Source organism: Gadus chalcogrammus, chromosome 22 (assembly GCF_026213295.1).
Source record: "Gadus chalcogrammus isolate NIFS_2021 chromosome 22, NIFS_Gcha_1.0, whole genome shotgun sequence".
Lineage (NCBI taxonomy): Eukaryota > Metazoa > Chordata > Actinopteri > Gadiformes > Gadidae > Gadus > Gadus chalcogrammus.
In genome coordinates, this window is record NC_079433.1 from 15,438,278 (window position 1) to 15,456,545 (window position 18,268).

The 18,268-nt window shown below is 45.5% G+C and overlaps 2 protein-coding genes across 3 annotated transcripts; both read left to right on the forward strand.

Annotated features, from left to right (window-relative positions):
- Positions 1 to 666: 666 nt before the first annotated feature.
- bzw2 (basic leucine zipper and W2 domains 2) lies at positions 667 to 11,577 on the forward strand. 2 transcript variants are annotated; one of them, XM_056583582.1, is made up of 12 exons: positions 667 to 802; positions 892 to 962; positions 1,744 to 1,920; positions 6,161 to 6,264; positions 6,415 to 6,480; positions 6,971 to 7,106; positions 7,219 to 7,328; positions 7,678 to 7,848; positions 8,298 to 8,444; positions 8,639 to 8,777; positions 11,234 to 11,356; positions 11,471 to 11,577. In XM_056583582.1, exons 2-12 carry the CDS (start codon positions 899 to 901, stop codon positions 11,500 to 11,502), a joined length of 1,269 nt encoding a protein of 422 aa, XP_056439557.1. In that variant the 5' UTR covers positions 667 to 802; positions 892 to 898; the 3' UTR covers positions 11,503 to 11,577. The 2 variants fall into 2 exon arrangements, with proteins under 2 accessions (XP_056439557.1, XP_056439556.1); XM_056583581.1 differs by lacking the exon at positions 667 to 802 and having other exon boundaries at positions 816 to 962.
- Positions 11,578 to 13,006: 1,429 nt separating this feature from the next.
- On the forward strand, positions 13,007 to 18,095 carry tspan13b (tetraspanin 13b). Its single transcript, XM_056583069.1, has 6 exons — positions 13,007 to 13,240; positions 14,190 to 14,357; positions 16,030 to 16,110; positions 16,199 to 16,312; positions 16,659 to 16,769; positions 17,089 to 18,095. The coding sequence occupies exons 1-6, from the start codon at positions 13,178 to 13,180 to the stop codon at positions 17,161 to 17,163; spliced, it is 612 nt and encodes a 203-aa protein (XP_056439044.1). The 5' UTR covers positions 13,007 to 13,177; the 3' UTR covers positions 17,164 to 18,095.
- Positions 18,096 to 18,268: the final 173 nt, after the last annotated feature.

Consider the following 18,268-nt stretch of genomic DNA (forward strand, 5'->3'; position numbering starts at 1 on the left):
TAAAAATAAATAACACAGTGTTTTATTTGAAGGGTGTACACTTGTAGTAACAGGTTGCCGTCCCCAGGGGGCAGCGCCGTGCTCAGTAGAGCCCTCGATGTGTGATTGAGGTGAAGGGATTAGAGAGTAGGCCTAGTGCTGTAATCCCTGACCCAGAGATGAGAGCTGCCGGTGCCTGGGAGATTCAAAACAAGCACGTTGTCCGTTTACTGGCTTTAAGATTACTATTATACTGCATCATTTCAATAATTGTTCATATATAAATGAGGGAAGTCAAAGTCAAATTGTTTTTTTTTATGAAATGCCCAGTAGTCATTTTTCGGACATGGCAGCAACAACTTCGTAGTATATTACAACGTAGTTGGATATTATTCTATTATTAGTAGTATATTGCTCTATTAGAATTTTTACAACATTTTAAACCAAATATTATGTAACAGTAAAAAAAACAGTCATTTTGTGGCTGATCTGCGTTGATTGTGCAGCTTGGATTTCCAGACATCCGTCCAGGATGAGGATAGGATTGGAATCATATATAGTTTATATGAATACGATTGTATTGGTTTTGACTTATGTTGGGTTTATCCACAGAGGTGTAATTTCATGCTTTTGTAAGTGTAGGAGTCTGAAAGTCAGAGACAGGGAATTAGCCGTGTCCACTTTCTGACACGTGTGTCCTAAGCCTGGCACATAAGAGAGAGGGAGAGAGAGGTGAGTCTATTAAATATAGCACAGGGCACCGGGTTGGCAGCAAGGCAGATCAACTCTCAGACCGAGCTTCTCTGAGCAGAACACACTTTTGGTAAGCATTTCTATTCCCTTAAACCAAGACTTGGTCACTATTCTGTAAACTGATGATGATGTAACTAGCTTTACTTTGATTGCGTTTAGGACTTTTATGAGTTCCGGTAAGCCGCAGAAGCCAGTGCTGACAGGCCAGAGGTTCAAGACCAGAAAGAGGGGTGAATAGACGTCTAGTATGCATTTAAACCGAACTGCTGATTCTGCTGCTCTGTTTCTGGGAATATTTTAAACATCTAATATGGTGTGGTCGTGGAATTTTATAACACAAAGATGTGTGTGTTGCACGCGTTCTCTTGACACATTGATCACACAATGGCTGATGTAGAGCTTACCCTCACATGATTCTGTTCCTAGAATACAGTTGACACACTATGCTATTTCAAAGATGCTGTCCGCGCTCGCCAAAGGTATAAGTAGCTAGCCAGCACAGCATCACCTACTTGGACTCCTGTTGCATAGAGAGAATAGGAAGTAGAATAAGTCTCTGCTGTATCTACATACAGATGTGGCGCAAGAAAATATCCATAAGCTACCCCACGGAAAGTCCCAAAGGCAAAAATCTCTTTTAAAACACAAGGCATACATACATACACAGAAATCATAAGTTTGTGATATAAATCTAGAATTAATTTTTAGTCTTAACTGTACTTTACTCATGGCTTTGTATTTTTTAATTGTTTGCATGAGTATCTTAGAAGAAAACAGAATGGCGTCAGCCCATGGGTCAAATGCTCTTATAACTGCAGCTAGTGATGATCAAATGCTCTAGTACTGCAGCTAGTGATGGTCAAATGCTCTAGTGCTGCAGCTAGTGATGGTCAAATGCTCTAGTGCTGCAGCTAGTGAGGGTCAAATGCAGGGAACTCCTAGTGCTGGCTACTTGGTGTAGTTGTTAAATCTAAATAATACTGATTATTCTCCTACTTTGTATTCTTCCAGATGAAAAGGAGAAATTTGAGCCGACCCTTTTCAGAGATACTATTGTCCAGGGCCTCAACGAAGCTGGCACTGACCTGGAGGCCGTGGCCCGGTTCCTGGACGTGTCCGGGTCACGCCTGGACTACCGGCGTTATGCCGACACTCTGTTTGACGTCCTCATCGCAGGGAGCATGCTGGGTGAGTGGCGCCATGGCCGGGATTTAATATAACCATGTTCAGACAAACGGCAAACTCTTTGCTTTCATGCACTGTAATTAATGTGCTTTGTTTTGCTGGACAGACGACAAAACCTGAAACAAATGTTTTGATTAGTAAGGATTGACAAAGATAGATAGATGATAGATAATTGGACACATGTTTTGTACCTTTCTTCATGGAAGAGGTTCAATAGGTAGGCCTATTCCTCAGATTAAGCCATAGCCACAAGCAAATCTAGAATCCTATTGTAATGAGTCTACATCTATGCAGATAAAGTAACTCCTAAATGAAGGGACTATTATAGTGAAGGAAAGCCTTGCACCCTGGCTTCCCCTCCTGTTACGCTATAGTCTGTAGTATCCGGTCGGCACTGGGACCGATCAGGGTTGTGCAGGCAACCCTCTACAAGGACAAAGAGATCCCGGCTGGCTTTGTACGATTAACACCGTAAGTCCCTATTACATCCAGATCCCTGTCTCACAGCAGGGTGAGTGGCTTTTGTCATTAAACTGATTCGTTCCAGTAGGCATTTCCCCTGGAGTGTGGCCTTTTCATTTGAGGATACATTTTCATTGAAAATTAGAGCTTTTAATGTCCACTGCAGTAGTTATGGCACTAAGGATATGTTTAAAGAATAACCTGTCTTTGAGTAGCTATAGGGTAAAAAGCTGTTCAATATTTAGTTAGTTTCCTATCTTTCTTGGCTATCTTCCTGTAACCCAAGGAAGCACGATCAAGGACACAGGAAGACCATAAGTAAACGTCCAGCCCAGAGAGAGATCTACGAGGGATGAGTGAGCTCTGCTTAGTGTAGGGGTGCAACTAAAACAAGGCACATTTATTCCTTCCATTGAACCACATATAAATGATATCTGGATAGCATATAATGGTGTAGTATACCCCCCTCCCTCCCCAGTTCTCATCCTCATCGACAGTGTCCTTGGCTTCTTCAAAGGCGCTTTGAAAATCCAATTTATTATAATTTGTTCTTCTTATAATTAATCTAATCTTTAAAGGGGTCATAATAGGCGTTGTATTTTTGTGGTAAATAAATTCGTCATAATACGTTTTCATTGCTGCAGAACTACTCTATGCCTTTTGTCAGAAATGCTCAGCTTTCGCTCCTGTATCTTTAAGGCATCCCCTCCCAAAAGGCCCAGTCTGATTGGTCAGCTGGCCCTCTCTGTTGTGATTGGTGAAATGCTAAGCAAGCGTGTGGCCATCTCACGCCCCCTGTAAACACAGCAGTAAACATTGCCGGTATCAATGGCTTTGGTTCAGCCCTAATCTGTTATCATCAATTCAGGCTAAACAATTACAGATTACATTGCTGTAATCTTTCCTCAGTTCGCCCACAGTCTAAGGATTGTCCCCTTCATGCCATCAGGGGCCGTATTCACAAAGGATCTTAGGGCTAAAAGTAGGTCCTAACTGGCGAATTAAGGAGTAACTCCTAAAAATAATGGGCATGTCACTCTTAAATTTAGGACTCCTAACTTTTTTCACTAAGAGCAATTCACAAAGTATTTTAGGACTAAAAGTAGCACCTAAGTCTAGGAGAGCTTAAAAGTCCTCAAGAGGACTCCTAACTCAGTAAGACCTATTCACAAAGAATCTTAAAATGCCTGCGAGACGAAATGTTAGGGTATTCAATTTATTGTGGAGTTAATGCGCGATGCAATAGCATCCCCGACTAACAGGAATAATCCGATTAGTCCCGAAATAAAATGTTATAAAAATTATAAATTATAAAAAAATATATATAACTTATAAAAAATAAAAATAATTGCGCCATCAAAAGACGAGGACGTGTTCGTCAATAGGAAGAAAGTGCATTCCATCAACACGCAGGTTGTTTTTGATGCAAATTTTAGCATAGCCTACTGGATGTTGTTGCAAAGTGGCCTGGATCTTCAGCTACCCATGATTCGCGCATTTTAATGGTGAGCGGTCTGAGGCAGCTTTTTGAGATGTACCAGTTGGGTGTCACTTGCTGGGTGACAGTGACTATCCATGCAAGACGTGGCTCTAGACACCCTACCTCAATCCACAACCGGGAGCACAGTTAAAGTGTAACATGTAAGTGATTACGCAGATTACGTATAGTCCTATGCGTAAAACACACGATGTGTTTTACGCATAGGACTATACGTATTGGCTCTTTGCGAGCACACAAACATACACGTAATGTTGTGGAGAGAGGAATTGGGCAGATGAAACGTCGGTTTCATGTCCTCCACGGCAAAATACGCCTCACCCCAGAGAGGGCAAGCACAGTAATCACTGTATGTGCCATTCTACACAACCTCTGCAAGCGGAGGAACATTCCACAGCCAGACGATAATGATGATGATGATGATGATGATGATGGCGATCAACATTACAAGGAATTTGGCCATGTGGAACCGAGTGGACAGGCATTTAGGGATCACTTTGAAAACACATTTTAGGTAAACACCTTGGCACAGATCAGTCAACACTTGGGTAGTTCGTAACATTTATTTTATTTTAGATTTTACGTATTTGTATTGTTTGCTTTCTCTCTCTTGAACGTGCAGGCTACAACGTCATTATCGTGGTCTGCACAAAATTGTCATCATGCGTGTATTCTGCTAACTGCACTATAACTACTTAATAGGAATTCATTTCTAGCCTAGGCTATTTCCTTGTTTTTCGGTGATTCAGTGGGCTCGTCTGAACAACCAATCACCGAACTGACCGCTTCTAAACTCGTGCACGAGAATTGACGTAATCCATAGCAACGGCGCGTCACTCTTAGTTCACTCTTTGTGATTTATCCTTAGTAAGAGTAGGTCTCAGCGGCTTTGTGAATAACTTTTAAGAAAAAACTCCTACGTAAAATGTTTTAGCGCGAGTTAGGAGCACTCCTAGCGGTAAGATAAAATGCTTTGTGAATATGGCCCCAGGTTTCCCTGAAGACATGTCCTTTTGTCCTTTCCAGCCTCTGGAGAAGTGCCCTGACTGAACACTAGAAGCAGTGTTCCAACTGTTCAACTGTTCCCTGCTCCTGACTTTACATCCTCCTCTCATAGTATTCATTCTTCCTGGGGGGGTGCTCAGATGCCCTTTATTCAGGCCTCTGTCAATCTGGTGCATCGCATTTGGGTATGAGGGTCGGTCCTTTGGTCCCTTTTCCCCAATCTGACCACAGATCTTGAATTCTCTCCTGATTGTAACTTCCGGAAGCCTGTTGACAGCTGTAGGCAACACATTGTGTGGAGCTGAAGCTTGGCTTGAAGGTTTACTGTTCACTCAGTCTCCTAACTTCCTCCTGCATTGCTTGACTTTTTAGCTGGAGCAATCAGTATTTTGCTGAACTCAGTTCTTCAGCTGTTGTGCTGTGTTTTGTGAGCTTTACTCACTGTTACCATGAATTAATCTACTAAAACATGACAGTTGCTTTTGCAAATCCATATATATCAGATTAGAAATGTACAAAATAATAAACCGAACAATAACTATTATATATGAGAATATAGCACGTACATGGGGGTTGTCCAGTGGCTGTTAATATGCCATCAATATGCCCACCTTTGACACAAACGTACAGGTTGCAAAGCTACAGCAACGAACTGCGCTTCAAGAATGAAATTCGTTCCTCATAAAATTAGTCCTTAAATGAGAGAACGGTCAAAATAAATTTTAACCACTGATTCCTCCTGTCGTCGTCCTCTGATACTCCATACAAAGGGGATTTCTCTCGCACTGCTTCTTGACCTTGGGCTACCAGAACCGGACTCCACCGACCAGTGCCCCCACTAGCCTCCTTTTAGGGGGGCCATGGCGCCCACAAGGCGCGACATTTGCACCTCCATGATTTCTTGATATTAAATCGCGGAAGTAAATGCTGACTGCAAGCAAGCTGTTCAGGCCGTCCAGGAGAGGGCTCTTCTGTGGGGAAGGGGACTCCCCCTGGGCTGGACTTTGTGCTTGGTAGTTTAACAGACCTTGTCCTTGGATAAAAAAAATACTATATAACACACTAATCATAGGGAAAGACTGAAAAAAGCAGTATATAACTCCTTTTATGTTACCAGATCGACTGCATACCAGCCCTGTATAAATAACCAAAAAAACAAAACTATTTTGTCCCGGAATAAATCCATGCATCAAAAAACAGTCTATACAGTGTGACTAGACTTACACTAATAAAGTGATGAGGCTGTGAGGACATGACTCCTGCTTTCATCCCTCACAGCCCCAGGAGGGACCCGCATCCATGAGGCCGACCAGAACAAGGTGACGGCCCACTGCGTCTTCACCAGTGAAGAGAAGCATTCCTCCATACGCCTCTACGCTCAGGCAGGTCTACTCTGCTCCAGATCACTCTCCTAGAAGGCTCCAACGCATGTTTATGACCAAAAAACACCTGCTTATTTTATTGTGCACATTCAACTGAAAAAGGCCCCAAACCTTATGTCTTGAGCTTGATGTTCCTGCCGTTTCTCACAGGTTTTCCATAAACTCATAAGGAGATACAAATACCTGGAGAAGGCCTTTGAAGAGGAAATTAGGAAGGTAAGCCTACAGCAAGTTGTGACGTTATTTGCAAGGATTACAAATATGCAATAGAGTTGGACGTACGGTTCATTCTGGCATATAGTGGGTAGGTCAACATCAGGTGTTTTTTGGATCACTTCATGATTTACAGTTTATTAAGTATTCAGATGATTCTGTCTGCTAACTCTAAACAAGGTGAAGACACTGTATAAACCCATTTCACATAGGGTCTCATTATAGGACTACACAGGCCCTGGTGCTAGAGTACAGACTCCTCATTTGTGTAAATAGCGACACCTGTTGTTAGATTTCAGCTTATTTCTAAACTGTTCGGACAGACTCTGCGTTGTGTATTTTCAGTCGTAGTAGTAATTCTTGAAGTCGAAATCAAAGCAGCTTGACAACGTCAACGTCAACGTTTGTCCTACGTTGACATCGCTGTGAAAAGGTTCCAGAAAAGCAAGGTAAGAGGTCTCCTAAAATCCTCTTGTGCGTTGTGTCTGTGGAGCTGTTGCTCTTCCTCAAAGCCTTCACAGAGTCTGAGCAGAACAAGCTAGCCATGTTGACGGGGGTGCTGTTGGCCAACAATGATCTCCCCCCGCCCATCCTTGTTGGCTTGTTCAGCGAGGGAATCGTCAAAGAAGGTTAGCGCACCCATACACCACGTACATATACCACACATGCCCCGCAGACACGCACACGTAAACACACACATACACACAGCTCATTATCTTTGGTGCTCGTCATACTCTGCAGGGATCTCAGCATGCTTCGCTGTGAAGATGTTCAAGGCGTGGATAGCAGAGAAAGACGCCAACTCAGTGACCATGGCCTTGAGGAAGTCCAGCCTGGACAAGAGGCTCCTGGTGAGGGTTACCCTCTAATGCCCCGGCTGCAAGGCCTCATCAAGCCACCGCTGGTCCAGCGGCCATCCATGTTTAGTTGTGTCGAGAGCATCTTTAATTTTGTCTGGCCACAAAATGCAACAGTAAATAGCTTTTATACATAAAAATCACTTGCTTTGTACCGGGTGTTTTTTTTTAAACTTTTGTTTTGCAGTGCACACAATGAATTAACGTATAATCAAGAAAAACTTAAAGGTGCAGCCGTCCATCCTATGATGTGGCCCCTTAATATGATTAATATAATATAATATATATAAATAAATATCTATTTCATGATGAGCGAAACAACGTTTTGACCCATTCTCACCAGGAGCTTTTCCCGGCCAACAAGCAGAGCGTGGAGCACTTCTCCAGGTACTTTGACCAGGCGGGGCTCAGCGAGCTGTCCGAGTTCCTCCGCACGCAGCGCTGCCTGGGCACGCGCAAGCAGCTGCAGAAGGAGCTGCAGGAGAAGCTTTCCCAGGACTGCCCCATCCCAGAGGTAACCGGAAGGTTGCTGGTTAGATCCCCGGATCCTCCTAGATGAATGCTGAGGCGTCCCTGAGTAAGACACCTCACCCTGACTGCTCCTGACGAGCTGGCTGTCACCCTCTGTGGTTGACTCCACCATCGGTGGGTGAATTTGTGAATGAATGGTACTTAATAAGTCACTCTGAATAAAAAGTGCATGCTAAATGTCCTAAATTTAAAATGTAAACACACAGAAAACAATGAACAGAGTGGTACCGCCTCCTTCTAACCATGAACACACAAAACCATGAACAGAGCGGTACCTTCTCCTTCTAACCAGGAGCTCCATTGTCACAGTAGGGGGGGGGTGGGGGGGGTCATGTTAGAACCTCTGTGTCGTTGTGGTTCATGGTTCGCTGTGTTTTTAAGTGTCTGTTTGCGCTGGGCTTTTGCGTGTGGTGTGGTTGGCCGTCCCTCTAGATCGTGGTGTACGTGAAGGAGGAGATGAAGAGGAACGGGCTGCTGGAGCCGGCCGTGATAGGCCTGCTCTGGGCCTGTCTGATGAACGCCGTGGAGTGGAACAAGAAGGAGGAGCTGCTCACGGAGCAGGCGCTCAAACACCTGAAGGTAGGCCCGAGGAAAGGCATCACCAACGCCATTGTTTTCATTATCGATCCGAGACCATACCTGGCCACTCACACATTCAAAATGTGTGTGTGTGTGTGTGTGTGTGTGTGTGTGTGTGTGTGTGTGTGTGTGTGTGTGTGTGTGTGTGTGTGTGTGTGTGTGTGTGTGTGTGTGTGTGTGTGTGTGTGTGTCAGCACTATGCCCCCCTGCTGGCAGTGTTCAGTACTCAGGGCCAGTCAGAGTGGGTGCTGCTGCTCAAGGTGCAGGACTTCTGCTACGACAACATCAACTTCATGAAGGCCTTCGCCAAGATAGTCGTACTCTTCTACAAAGGTACGCACCTTAACATTTGATGTTATTGATCACGGACTAATGCTAGAGAAGCTTTCTTGCTAGGGTTTCTCATCCGCTGCGGTGACCTGGATAGAGAGCTAGATCACAGAGAGTTTTTTTTAATAGTGGTCTCTCTATTACTAAACAAGGAATACCATAAGGGAGCTGCCTTGGGCCGCTACTGTTCACAATCTTTACAAATGACATACCATTGGTCTTGAACAGGGCCAATGTGTCCATGTATGCTGACGACATAACATTATATATGTCAGCTACCACTGTGGAAGATTTGTCTGCAACTCAATAAAGATTTACAACTAGTATCAGACTTGGTCAAGAATAACAGAATGGTCTTAAATATCTCAAAGACAAAAATGCATTGTATTAGGCTCACAATATATGTTACGACTAAATCCCAAACTCAATTATCAATGAAAGGGATACAAATTGAACAGGTGAAAGAAACAAAGCTGCTTGGTGTCACAGTGGACATTCATCTGTCATGGTCTAGTCAGATAAACAACATAACCAAGAAAATGGGGATCGATCTCCTGATCGATAATCAGGAGATGGGCTGGGTTCTTAACATCAACCTCTGTGGTCCAGGTTATCCAGGCACTGGTTCTGTGCCATCTTGACAATTGTCCCGCTACGTGGTCGAGTGCAGCGAAAAAGGACTTGAGGAAACTACAATTAGTCCAAAATAGAGCAGCGTCTCTCTCTCTCTCTCTCTCTCTCTCTCTCTCTCTCTCTCTCTCTCTCTCTCTCTCTCTCTCTCTCTCTCTCTCTCTCTCTCTCTCTCTCTCTCTGTCTGTCTGTCTGTCTGTCTGTCTGTCTGTCTGTCTGTCTGTCTGTCTGTCTGTCTGTCTGTCTGTCTGTCTGTCTGTCTGTCTGTCTGTCTGTCTGTCTGTCTGTCTGTCTGTCTGTCTGTCTGTCTGTCTGTCTGTCTGTCTGTCTGTCTGTCTGTCTGTCTGTCTGTCTGTCTGTCTGTCTGTCTGTCTGTCTGTCTGTCTGTCTGTCTGTCTGTCTGTCTGTCTGTCTGTCTGTCTGTCTGTCTGTCTGTCTGTCTGTCTGTCTGTCTGTCTGTCTGTCTGTCTGTCTGTCTGTCTGTCTGTCTGTCTGTCTGTCTGTCTGTCTGTCTGTCTGTCTGTCTGTCTGTCTGTCTGTCTGTCTGTCTGTCTGTCTGTCTGTCTGTCTGTCTGTCTGTCTGTCTGTCTGTCTGTCTGTCTGTCTGTCTGTCTGTCTGTCTGTCTGTCTGTCTGTCTGTCTGTCTGTCTGTCTGTCTGTCTGTCTGTCTGTCTGTCTGTCTGTCTGTCTGTCTGTCTGTCTGTCTGTCTGTCTGTCTGTCTGTCTGTCTGTCTGTCTGTCTGTCTGTCTGTCTGTCTGTCTGTCTGTCTGTCTGTCTGTCTGTCTGTCTGTCTGTCTGTCTGTCTGTCTGTCTGTCTGTCTGTCTGTCTGTCTGTCTGTCTGTCTGTCTGTCTGTCTGTCTGTCTGTCTGTCTGTCTGTCTGTCTGTCTGTCTGTCTGTCTGTCTGTCTGTCTGTCTGTCTGTCTGTCTGTCTGTCTGTCTGTCTGTCTGTCTGTCTGTCTGTCTGTCTGTCTGTCTGTCTGTCTGTCTGTCTGTCTGTCTGTCTGTCTGTCTGTCTGTCTGTCTGTCTGTCTGTCTGTCTGTCTGTCTGTCTGTCTGTCTGTCTGTCTGTCTGTCTGTCTGTCTGTCTGTCTGTCTGTCTGTCTGTCTGTCTGTCTGTCTGTCTGTCTGTCTGTCTGTCTGTCTGTCTGTCTGTCTGTCTGTCTGTCTGTCTGTCTGTCTGTCTGTCTGTCTGTCTGTCTGTCTGTCTGTCTGTCTGTCTGTCTGTCTGTCTGTCTGTCTGTCTGTCTGTCTGTCTGTCTGTCTGTCTGTCTGTCTGTCTGTCTGTCTGTCTGTCTGTCTGTCTGTCTGTCTGTCTGTCTGTCTGTCTGTCTGTCTGTCTGTCTGTCTGTCTGTCTGTCTGTCTGTCTGTCTGTCTGTCTGTCTGTCTGTCTGTCTGTCTGTCTCGCTCTCTCTCGCTTTCTCGCTCCCTCTTTGTCTGTCTGTCTGTCTGTCTGTCTCGCTCTCTCTCTCGCTTTCTCGCTCCCTCTTTGTCTGTCTGTCTGTCTGTCTGTCTCGCTCTCTCTCTCGCTTTCTCGCTCCCTCTTTGTCTGTCTGTCTGTCTGTCTGTCTCGCTCTCTCTCTCGCTTTCTCGCTCCCTCTTTGTCTGTCTGTCTGTCTGTCCGTCTCTATGTCTCTCCTCCTCTCACTGTCTCTCCCTCTCTTTCTCTCTCCCCCTTAAGTTATTTCAATGCTCAGTAATTGTTGGTTATTATTCAGGTGCCATGAGATTGGTCCTCCTTTGCTTGTGTGTGTGTGTCTAAGTGTGTGTGTGTAAGTCCTCACCCTCACACTCACGACTTTCCATCTCCCCATCTCTCCCATCCCAGCCGATGTCCTGAGTGAGGAAGCCATTCTGAAGTGGTACAAAGACGGCCACTCGTCAAAAGGAAAAAGCATCTTCTTGGAACAGATGAGGAAGTTTGTTGAGTGGCTGCAGAATGCGGAAGAAGGTAACACCTCTTAATCTCTTTTGAGATCCGTTTTGTGAATTAGAATTGTAATTCCTACTACTACCAGATGGTGTCGCTGTTAACTCTGGTTGACCCTCTCTCTGCTGAACACAGAATCGGACTCTGAAGGGGAGGAGGCCAAGTGACAGAACATGGCACCCAGGCGTTGGTTCCAATATGGTCTATGAAGCCAGCTGGCCTGTAGATTTCATATCGCACACACACACACACACACACACACACACACACACACACACACACACACACACACACACACACACACACACACACACACACACACACACACACACACACACACACACACACACACACACACACACACCATTTATATAGCAGACAAATTCGTCAATAGCAAATTTTCAGACTTATTTTCAGGCATACATAATTACCCAACATCCTAACAACTATGACATACGTTTGAAATATGCCAAATGCTTTGAAAGAATAAAGTGTATCCATGCCCTTCTCTTACTGTCAATGTGTGGTTGAAAATATTTTTCACAAAATAATATATTCATTCAATGTTTGGATTGGATTGATAAAACTTAAATGTAAAAGTACCAACCATCATATTGGCCTGCTATCTTGCTATGCATTTTTTGTACTTTTGAAAATGTCAGAATTAATTAAGTGAATCAACCTCCAACCTTGATGTGTTCCCTAGTTCTGAAATAAAGCAAAGAGATCCTAGTGAGAGCATCATGACTTAATTGTGCACACTGAGCTTCTCCATATTTATCTGTAACGTAACCCCGGTAACAACCCAGTGCATCTTGGGCTTTGCATCACGGTGATGACTGACCCATAAGGGACCATGAATTATAAATCACCTTCAGACAGGCATGGGGAAAACACAAAAATGGAGATCCGCAATATGTTGATTAACCATGGCGTTGCATCGATATGAGTTAGCATACAAATATAATAAAGTGATATCCTAAAAGATAAGAATATAGAGCGTCATGACATTGTTACATTTGGGATGGAGATTTGTCTAATTCAGAGGGTTACCCTGTTTGGCCTTGGTTCCGGACCACTGGATTGGTCCTGGTCTAATGGTCTCTGGTGAATCAGGCCTGGGGTCAACCCTGGCTCAGATCTTCCTGTATCTCACTGAGAGGTTCTGTACCAGGAGTCAAAGTAAAGGTGAAAACCCTTTGGGTGTGTGACCGATTGACCATGACACACACGCGCACACACACGCACACACTCACACATGGTGTGTTCACTGGCATTGAAGATCCTCAGTTCCTTGAGGAAATAAAGTCGCAACATTGCCCTTTAGGAATGTAGTCTGGCTGATAAGACAGCTTACTGTCAATGATAATATTTAAAGCGAATAACCTGTTCCACTTGCTGTCCCTTAATGGTAGCTGGCTTTTAGACAGCTAACACGTATCACGTTCTAAACATCAGTCTTTGCGATTAGAATTATCTTAAATAAAAGTCAAAGAAAAGATATTCCCTGAAAGATGTGGTTGGTTAATTGTATCCAGGAGTCAGGAATAGAGAAGTGCCGCCACTGCGCCTCACATTCAGCGCCCCACTAACCGATGGAAGCGCGCCGCCGCCGCCAGTCCACGAGCTCAACGTACCCGCGCCTGCGTCACATGCTCGCGAGGCCAGCGCCACATTCTCCCTCCTTTCCTTTTCAGACCTGATAGGGTGAATCTCCCGACCAAGCGAGCACTGTTTTAGCCTTTAGATCAGACAGCTGTTACTATTTGTTAGTTTTTCTGCACTAATCCGAGTCCCTTTCGCGTGAATCCGGTCCGCCGGACCCGGGACCAGACAGACACCATGGGCTGCGCCGGGTTCACCTGCTCCAAACACTCCCTGGGGGCGCTCAACATCCTCTACGTGGTGAGGCTGCCCGCTACTTTGTACCATATGGTGGATGTTTCAATTGCATAGGACGATACGTGTGGCTCCAGACTATACGGGTTATGGTTTCATTCCGTGTCTGGTATTAGGTGTATGGTTTGGGATGCATAAGGCGGTAAGGCGGCTGTAAACAACACGGAGAGGAGGACGCACCGCCTCATCCATAATGAAGGATGCTCCCCTCTGGAACCTGATGCGGCGGCGTGTGTTACCATACAGTGGAGACTCACCTCCTGCACGTTGTCACAGTGAGGTGGTCGGCTGCGGCATCGGTCCTCTTAAGTGCAATTTCCTTTTTGCTTTCTCAGGAAAGAAAATGGGAATAACGTCCGTCCTTTGTCTGAGCTTTGCCCAGCCTTCCTCCTCGGTTCTACGGGAAATACTAATAGGCTTGGAACAACCCGCGTGTAGGGCAGAATGAGAGGCACTTAAATGTGTCAGTAGATGGTCTATTAGCCTAGAATTGATGTTGTAAAAAAATTGAATTCAATAACTGAGTCTTACATGAAGGTAGTTGGAAAGGGAATTTGGTGTTGTGTTTGGTCATTATTCCCAACACATCTCTTAGATAAGATTTATTGCCTTGCTATAGATAGCCTGACTATAGATCGCAACCTATGACAAGATATATCAATGAACATTATGTCCCAGGCAAACATACATTAGCCTATGTATAACTTCTCTAATTCTATAACACTATTTTAACTATCTGGTTAGATGCTTAACTGCATTGTGTTGCACAACGATAACAAAGTAGAATATAACGCTATTTATGGATCCGTGTGAAGATCCTCATTGGACTGTTGGACTCTGAGGGTTCAAACCTCAGCAGCTGTACACAAGATAACCCGCCTGTCCTCCGACCTGCTCCTACTGGCCCGTGTCTGACCCCGCCACGCTGCTCTGACTGCCTGTTGTGTGTGTTCAGATGGTGAGCCTGCTGATGATCGGGATCGCCGCGTGGGGGAAGTGGTTCGGCCTGGTGTCCAGCTTCCAGGTGGTGGGCGGCGTCATCGGGGTGGGGGTCTTCCTGTTCTTCGTGGCCCTGGCCGGCCTCATCGGCGCCATGAAGCATCACCAAGTCCTCCTCTTCTTCGTATCCTTCCGCCGGGCCAGACCCCCTGAAACCCCCCCCCGATCTCACCGGGCCAAGCGCTGAAAACCGGAGGATTGTCTGATATATTTGCACATATGTTCTTAGCTTGAGTTGTAGCTCTGGTTATAGCATGTCCCTCTCTGAGGTGTTCCCCTGGTGGGGGGGCCAGACATCGCCGCACTAATTCTCAAATGCCTTTTAGTCTGGAACCTGTCGACGGCCGGTCCCATTGGATGAGTCCAGGGAGGGATTTCCTTCCCAGTACACCCCTGCTCCGCTGTGTTCCTTCTAAAGGGGTCTCGCTCAGGGTTCGTAGGGGTCTTAAAGTCCGGACTGAGAAGCCCTTTGCCTGACCGAGATCTCGAAAGCTATTTCGACGGAGCTGATATGAACGGATGAGGCTAAGTACAACTTAAAGGTGACAAACAGTATTATACCACCAGGTGTGAGTGTGATTAGCCGTTACAAGCCGTTTTAAAAAAACGACTCTTCTGACACCACTAGTGGGCGTGTCCACCTAGATGTACGCCGGATAGATCAGTCTAACATTCTACCCAGTGGACTGCTGCAAACATTGCTCATCTATCCACTACACATCTAGGTGGACACGCAGGCAGATTTTCAAAACGGCTTGGAACGGCTAATCACCTTCACACCTGGTGGTATAATCTGTCACCTTTAAGACAGCTATGAAGTATTGACGTGAAATACATTCCCCATTAAAAAAAATTCTTCTAAAGACAAACTAATCTTTGATTATGAACATATAATGTGTAGATAACATAATTGTTTGATATGCCTTTCAGCATACTTTATTTGCATTTGAAATCTGATAAGGAGAGCTTGCACCAATGTTCTCCAGGAACCCTGTCATTTGTCACCTCAGGAAGTGAGTCAGCTAGCCTCCTCCTCACTGACCACCTTCACTGTTTCCTTTCTGCTGCTCCACCATCCACCCACAGTTTGTCTCCTTTAACTCTTTCTGACCAGCCTTAAATACTCACCGGCATCTAGTCTTCTCGCTGCCCCGAACCTGCCCAATTTAGGAAAGATTGCCATACGCCTTTCTAACACACTAGCACAGAAAACCCTCTGCGTGAAGTCCCCAATGACCTTCTCTCCCCTGATTCCTCCTCCTGATCATAATTTGATACGGATCAACAGCTTTTTCCTCCTCAACCGCCTGCAGTTCTGTATCGGCATCGCTGGCTCAGCCCTCATGGTTCAGATCATACCTCTGACAGGTTTCACTCCATCTCCATCCATCAACGCAGGTCTCACGCTACCCCCCTGCCCTGTTTGGCTCGGTGCTTGGCCAGCTGTTCTTTCTCCTGCTCATCCTACCACTAGGTCACATCATACTTCACCATAGACAACAGTTTCACTTCCTCAAACCAGACTGAAGATAATCCAAAATACTTTGGAACCAAGTCCCTCGTCCCAGAAGTTCTTACTCAACATAAACGGTCACAATGTGGCAGCTTCCCTCCTGGCTCCAAAATACTGTGGTCACTTTAGATTCTGCCCTCCCTTCAGCCACGCATAAACCCATATTCTCCAGAGATCCCTCCCCGTAACATTGCTAGACTTAATCATGTGTGAATTCTAGCAATGTTAGCGTTGTGTTTTAAATGCTGATGTTTGAAATTTGTTCCTTGACGACGGTGTCCAGTACATGATCGTCTTGTTCATGGTGTTCATCGTGCAGTTCTCCGTCTCCAGCGCATGTCTGGCCATCAACAAAGAGCAGCAGGTAACACCAACACAAATGATGGGATGCATATCATGCATATTGTTGCACCCAAATAAACGTGTGTGTGTGCGTGTGTGTGTGTGTACAGGAGCATCTCCTGGAGGTGGGCTGGAACAACTCTCAGAGCACCCAGAGGGACGTGGAGAAGAGCTTCAACTGCTGCGGCTTCAGGCAGGTGGAGTACAACTCCACCTGCGACGCTGTACGTTTAACACCGTCTCCGCTCTCCCACCCATTGTCTTTTGTCAACGCCTTTTTAGCATTTTACAGATGAGACGTGTGCCTCCGAATCTGTGTCCTCACTGTGAAACGTGTGTGTGTGTGTGTGTGTGTGTGTGTGTGTGGGTCTATATGAGCGTTTCTGTGTATTTGTCTGTGTCTGTGTCTTTGCGTGTGTGTGTGCGTGTCTGTGTCTGTGTACGTGTCTGAGTCTGTGTGTGTCTTTGCTTGTGTGTGCGTCTGTGTGGGTGTGTGTCTGTGAGTGTGTGTGTGTGTGTGTGTGTGTGTGACTGTGTGTCTGTGTCTGCGTCTGTGTGAGTGTGTTGTAGGCCTGCTACCCCAACAACTCGTGCTCGCCGTGCGGGGAGCAGATCCAGGCGCACGCGGGCCAGGTGCTGCGCTACGTGGGCGGCCTGGGCCTCTTCTTCAGCTTCACTGAGGTCTGCTGCCCCCCCCCCCCCCCCCACCGCCACAGCAACCACCAGAACCACCAGAACCACAAGGACAAGACTGTTATGATTTGATACATTCAATTGATTTGATTATTCAATTGTATCAAACAAATGCCTTACAAACATGAAAATACACTTATTTAACATTGCATTGTTGATATCATGGTCATATGTTGTGGAGCAAGTCCAAAGTTAAATTCAAGTCTAGTTGGCTTATTGAGTGACGAATGGCCCAGTCTGTATCTGTGAGATTGTGTAATGCTGCCCTTTATTGCACCACTGAACCAAGGTTTTGTTCCTCTCCTAGATGCTGGGGGTTTGGTTCACGTACCGCTACAGGAACCAGAAAGATCCGCGGGCCAACCCCAGTGCCTTCCTCTAGAGACCCCCCAGACACGACGCCCCTCTGCACTGTCCGCTCACTTCTGCGCTGATCTCCTCATGTATGTTGTTTTTATGAAGGTGTTTTTATTTAACGAGAGGTGTGTACCGCTACTGAACAGAAATACAGATCACTTTGGACTTGAAGGATGCTGCATGTACCGGGTTTTTATTCTGAGTGAGAGGTTTGCATGACGTCCATTATCTAGAACCCCTGCAGAGGCAACCAGAAACATGGTGTATAAACATGCTGTTAACATGGTGTTAACATGGTGTTAACATGGTGTTAAGATGGTGTTAGCATGGTGTGTAAACATGGTGTTAACATGGTCTATAAACATGTTGTTAACATGGTTTATTAACATGATGAATGCACCATGTTTGGGAAATAGTTTGTGTCCATTTTGCTGTGTATGAAAATATGTATGCAGGCCTGCTTTTTCTATTTAACTCCATCAATTGTATTCAAATATGTTTTTATTGATCTTAACTGTGAAACGCTAAAATCTGCTGAATGCAATAATGTCAATCTTTAGCACTAATGATCACAGTAAGTTATTCAAAACTGAATTTCAAGGTTCCTGATTGTGCACCTGTTGTAGTTGAGGTTTGTGTGTGTGTGTGTGTGTGTGTGTGTGTGTGTGTGTGTGTGTGTGTGTGTGTGTGTGTGTGTGTGTGTGTGTGTGTGTGTGTGTGTGTGTGTGTGTGTGTGTGTGTGTGTGTGTTTCCTAATGCTCCACGGCTGGTGGCCGTCGTGTGTTTTCTGCCTTCTGCATGATTCTGAGTAACGCGCTACTGGGAAGCTACTTATTCGTCTCTTTGTACTGTACAGATTAAACCGAAACAAAATGTATAATTTCATGCTATTGTTTTGAGTTTGAGATCCAATTGATGTGAAAATGTATTCAACCTCGAAAGGTTAATAAAACACGTATTCCTTAAGTGCACTTGGTGTGAGTCAAGTCATAGGCTATCGCTCTGTCCGCTGTCGCTATGAGCAGCTTATAAAGGGGCCGGGCTGCGCTCTGCACCGTATCCTAGCAGTGCTTCAGGGAAACCGCTTCCCAACCACCTGAAGTCTGACCCCGCCCCTCCACAATGTTTAG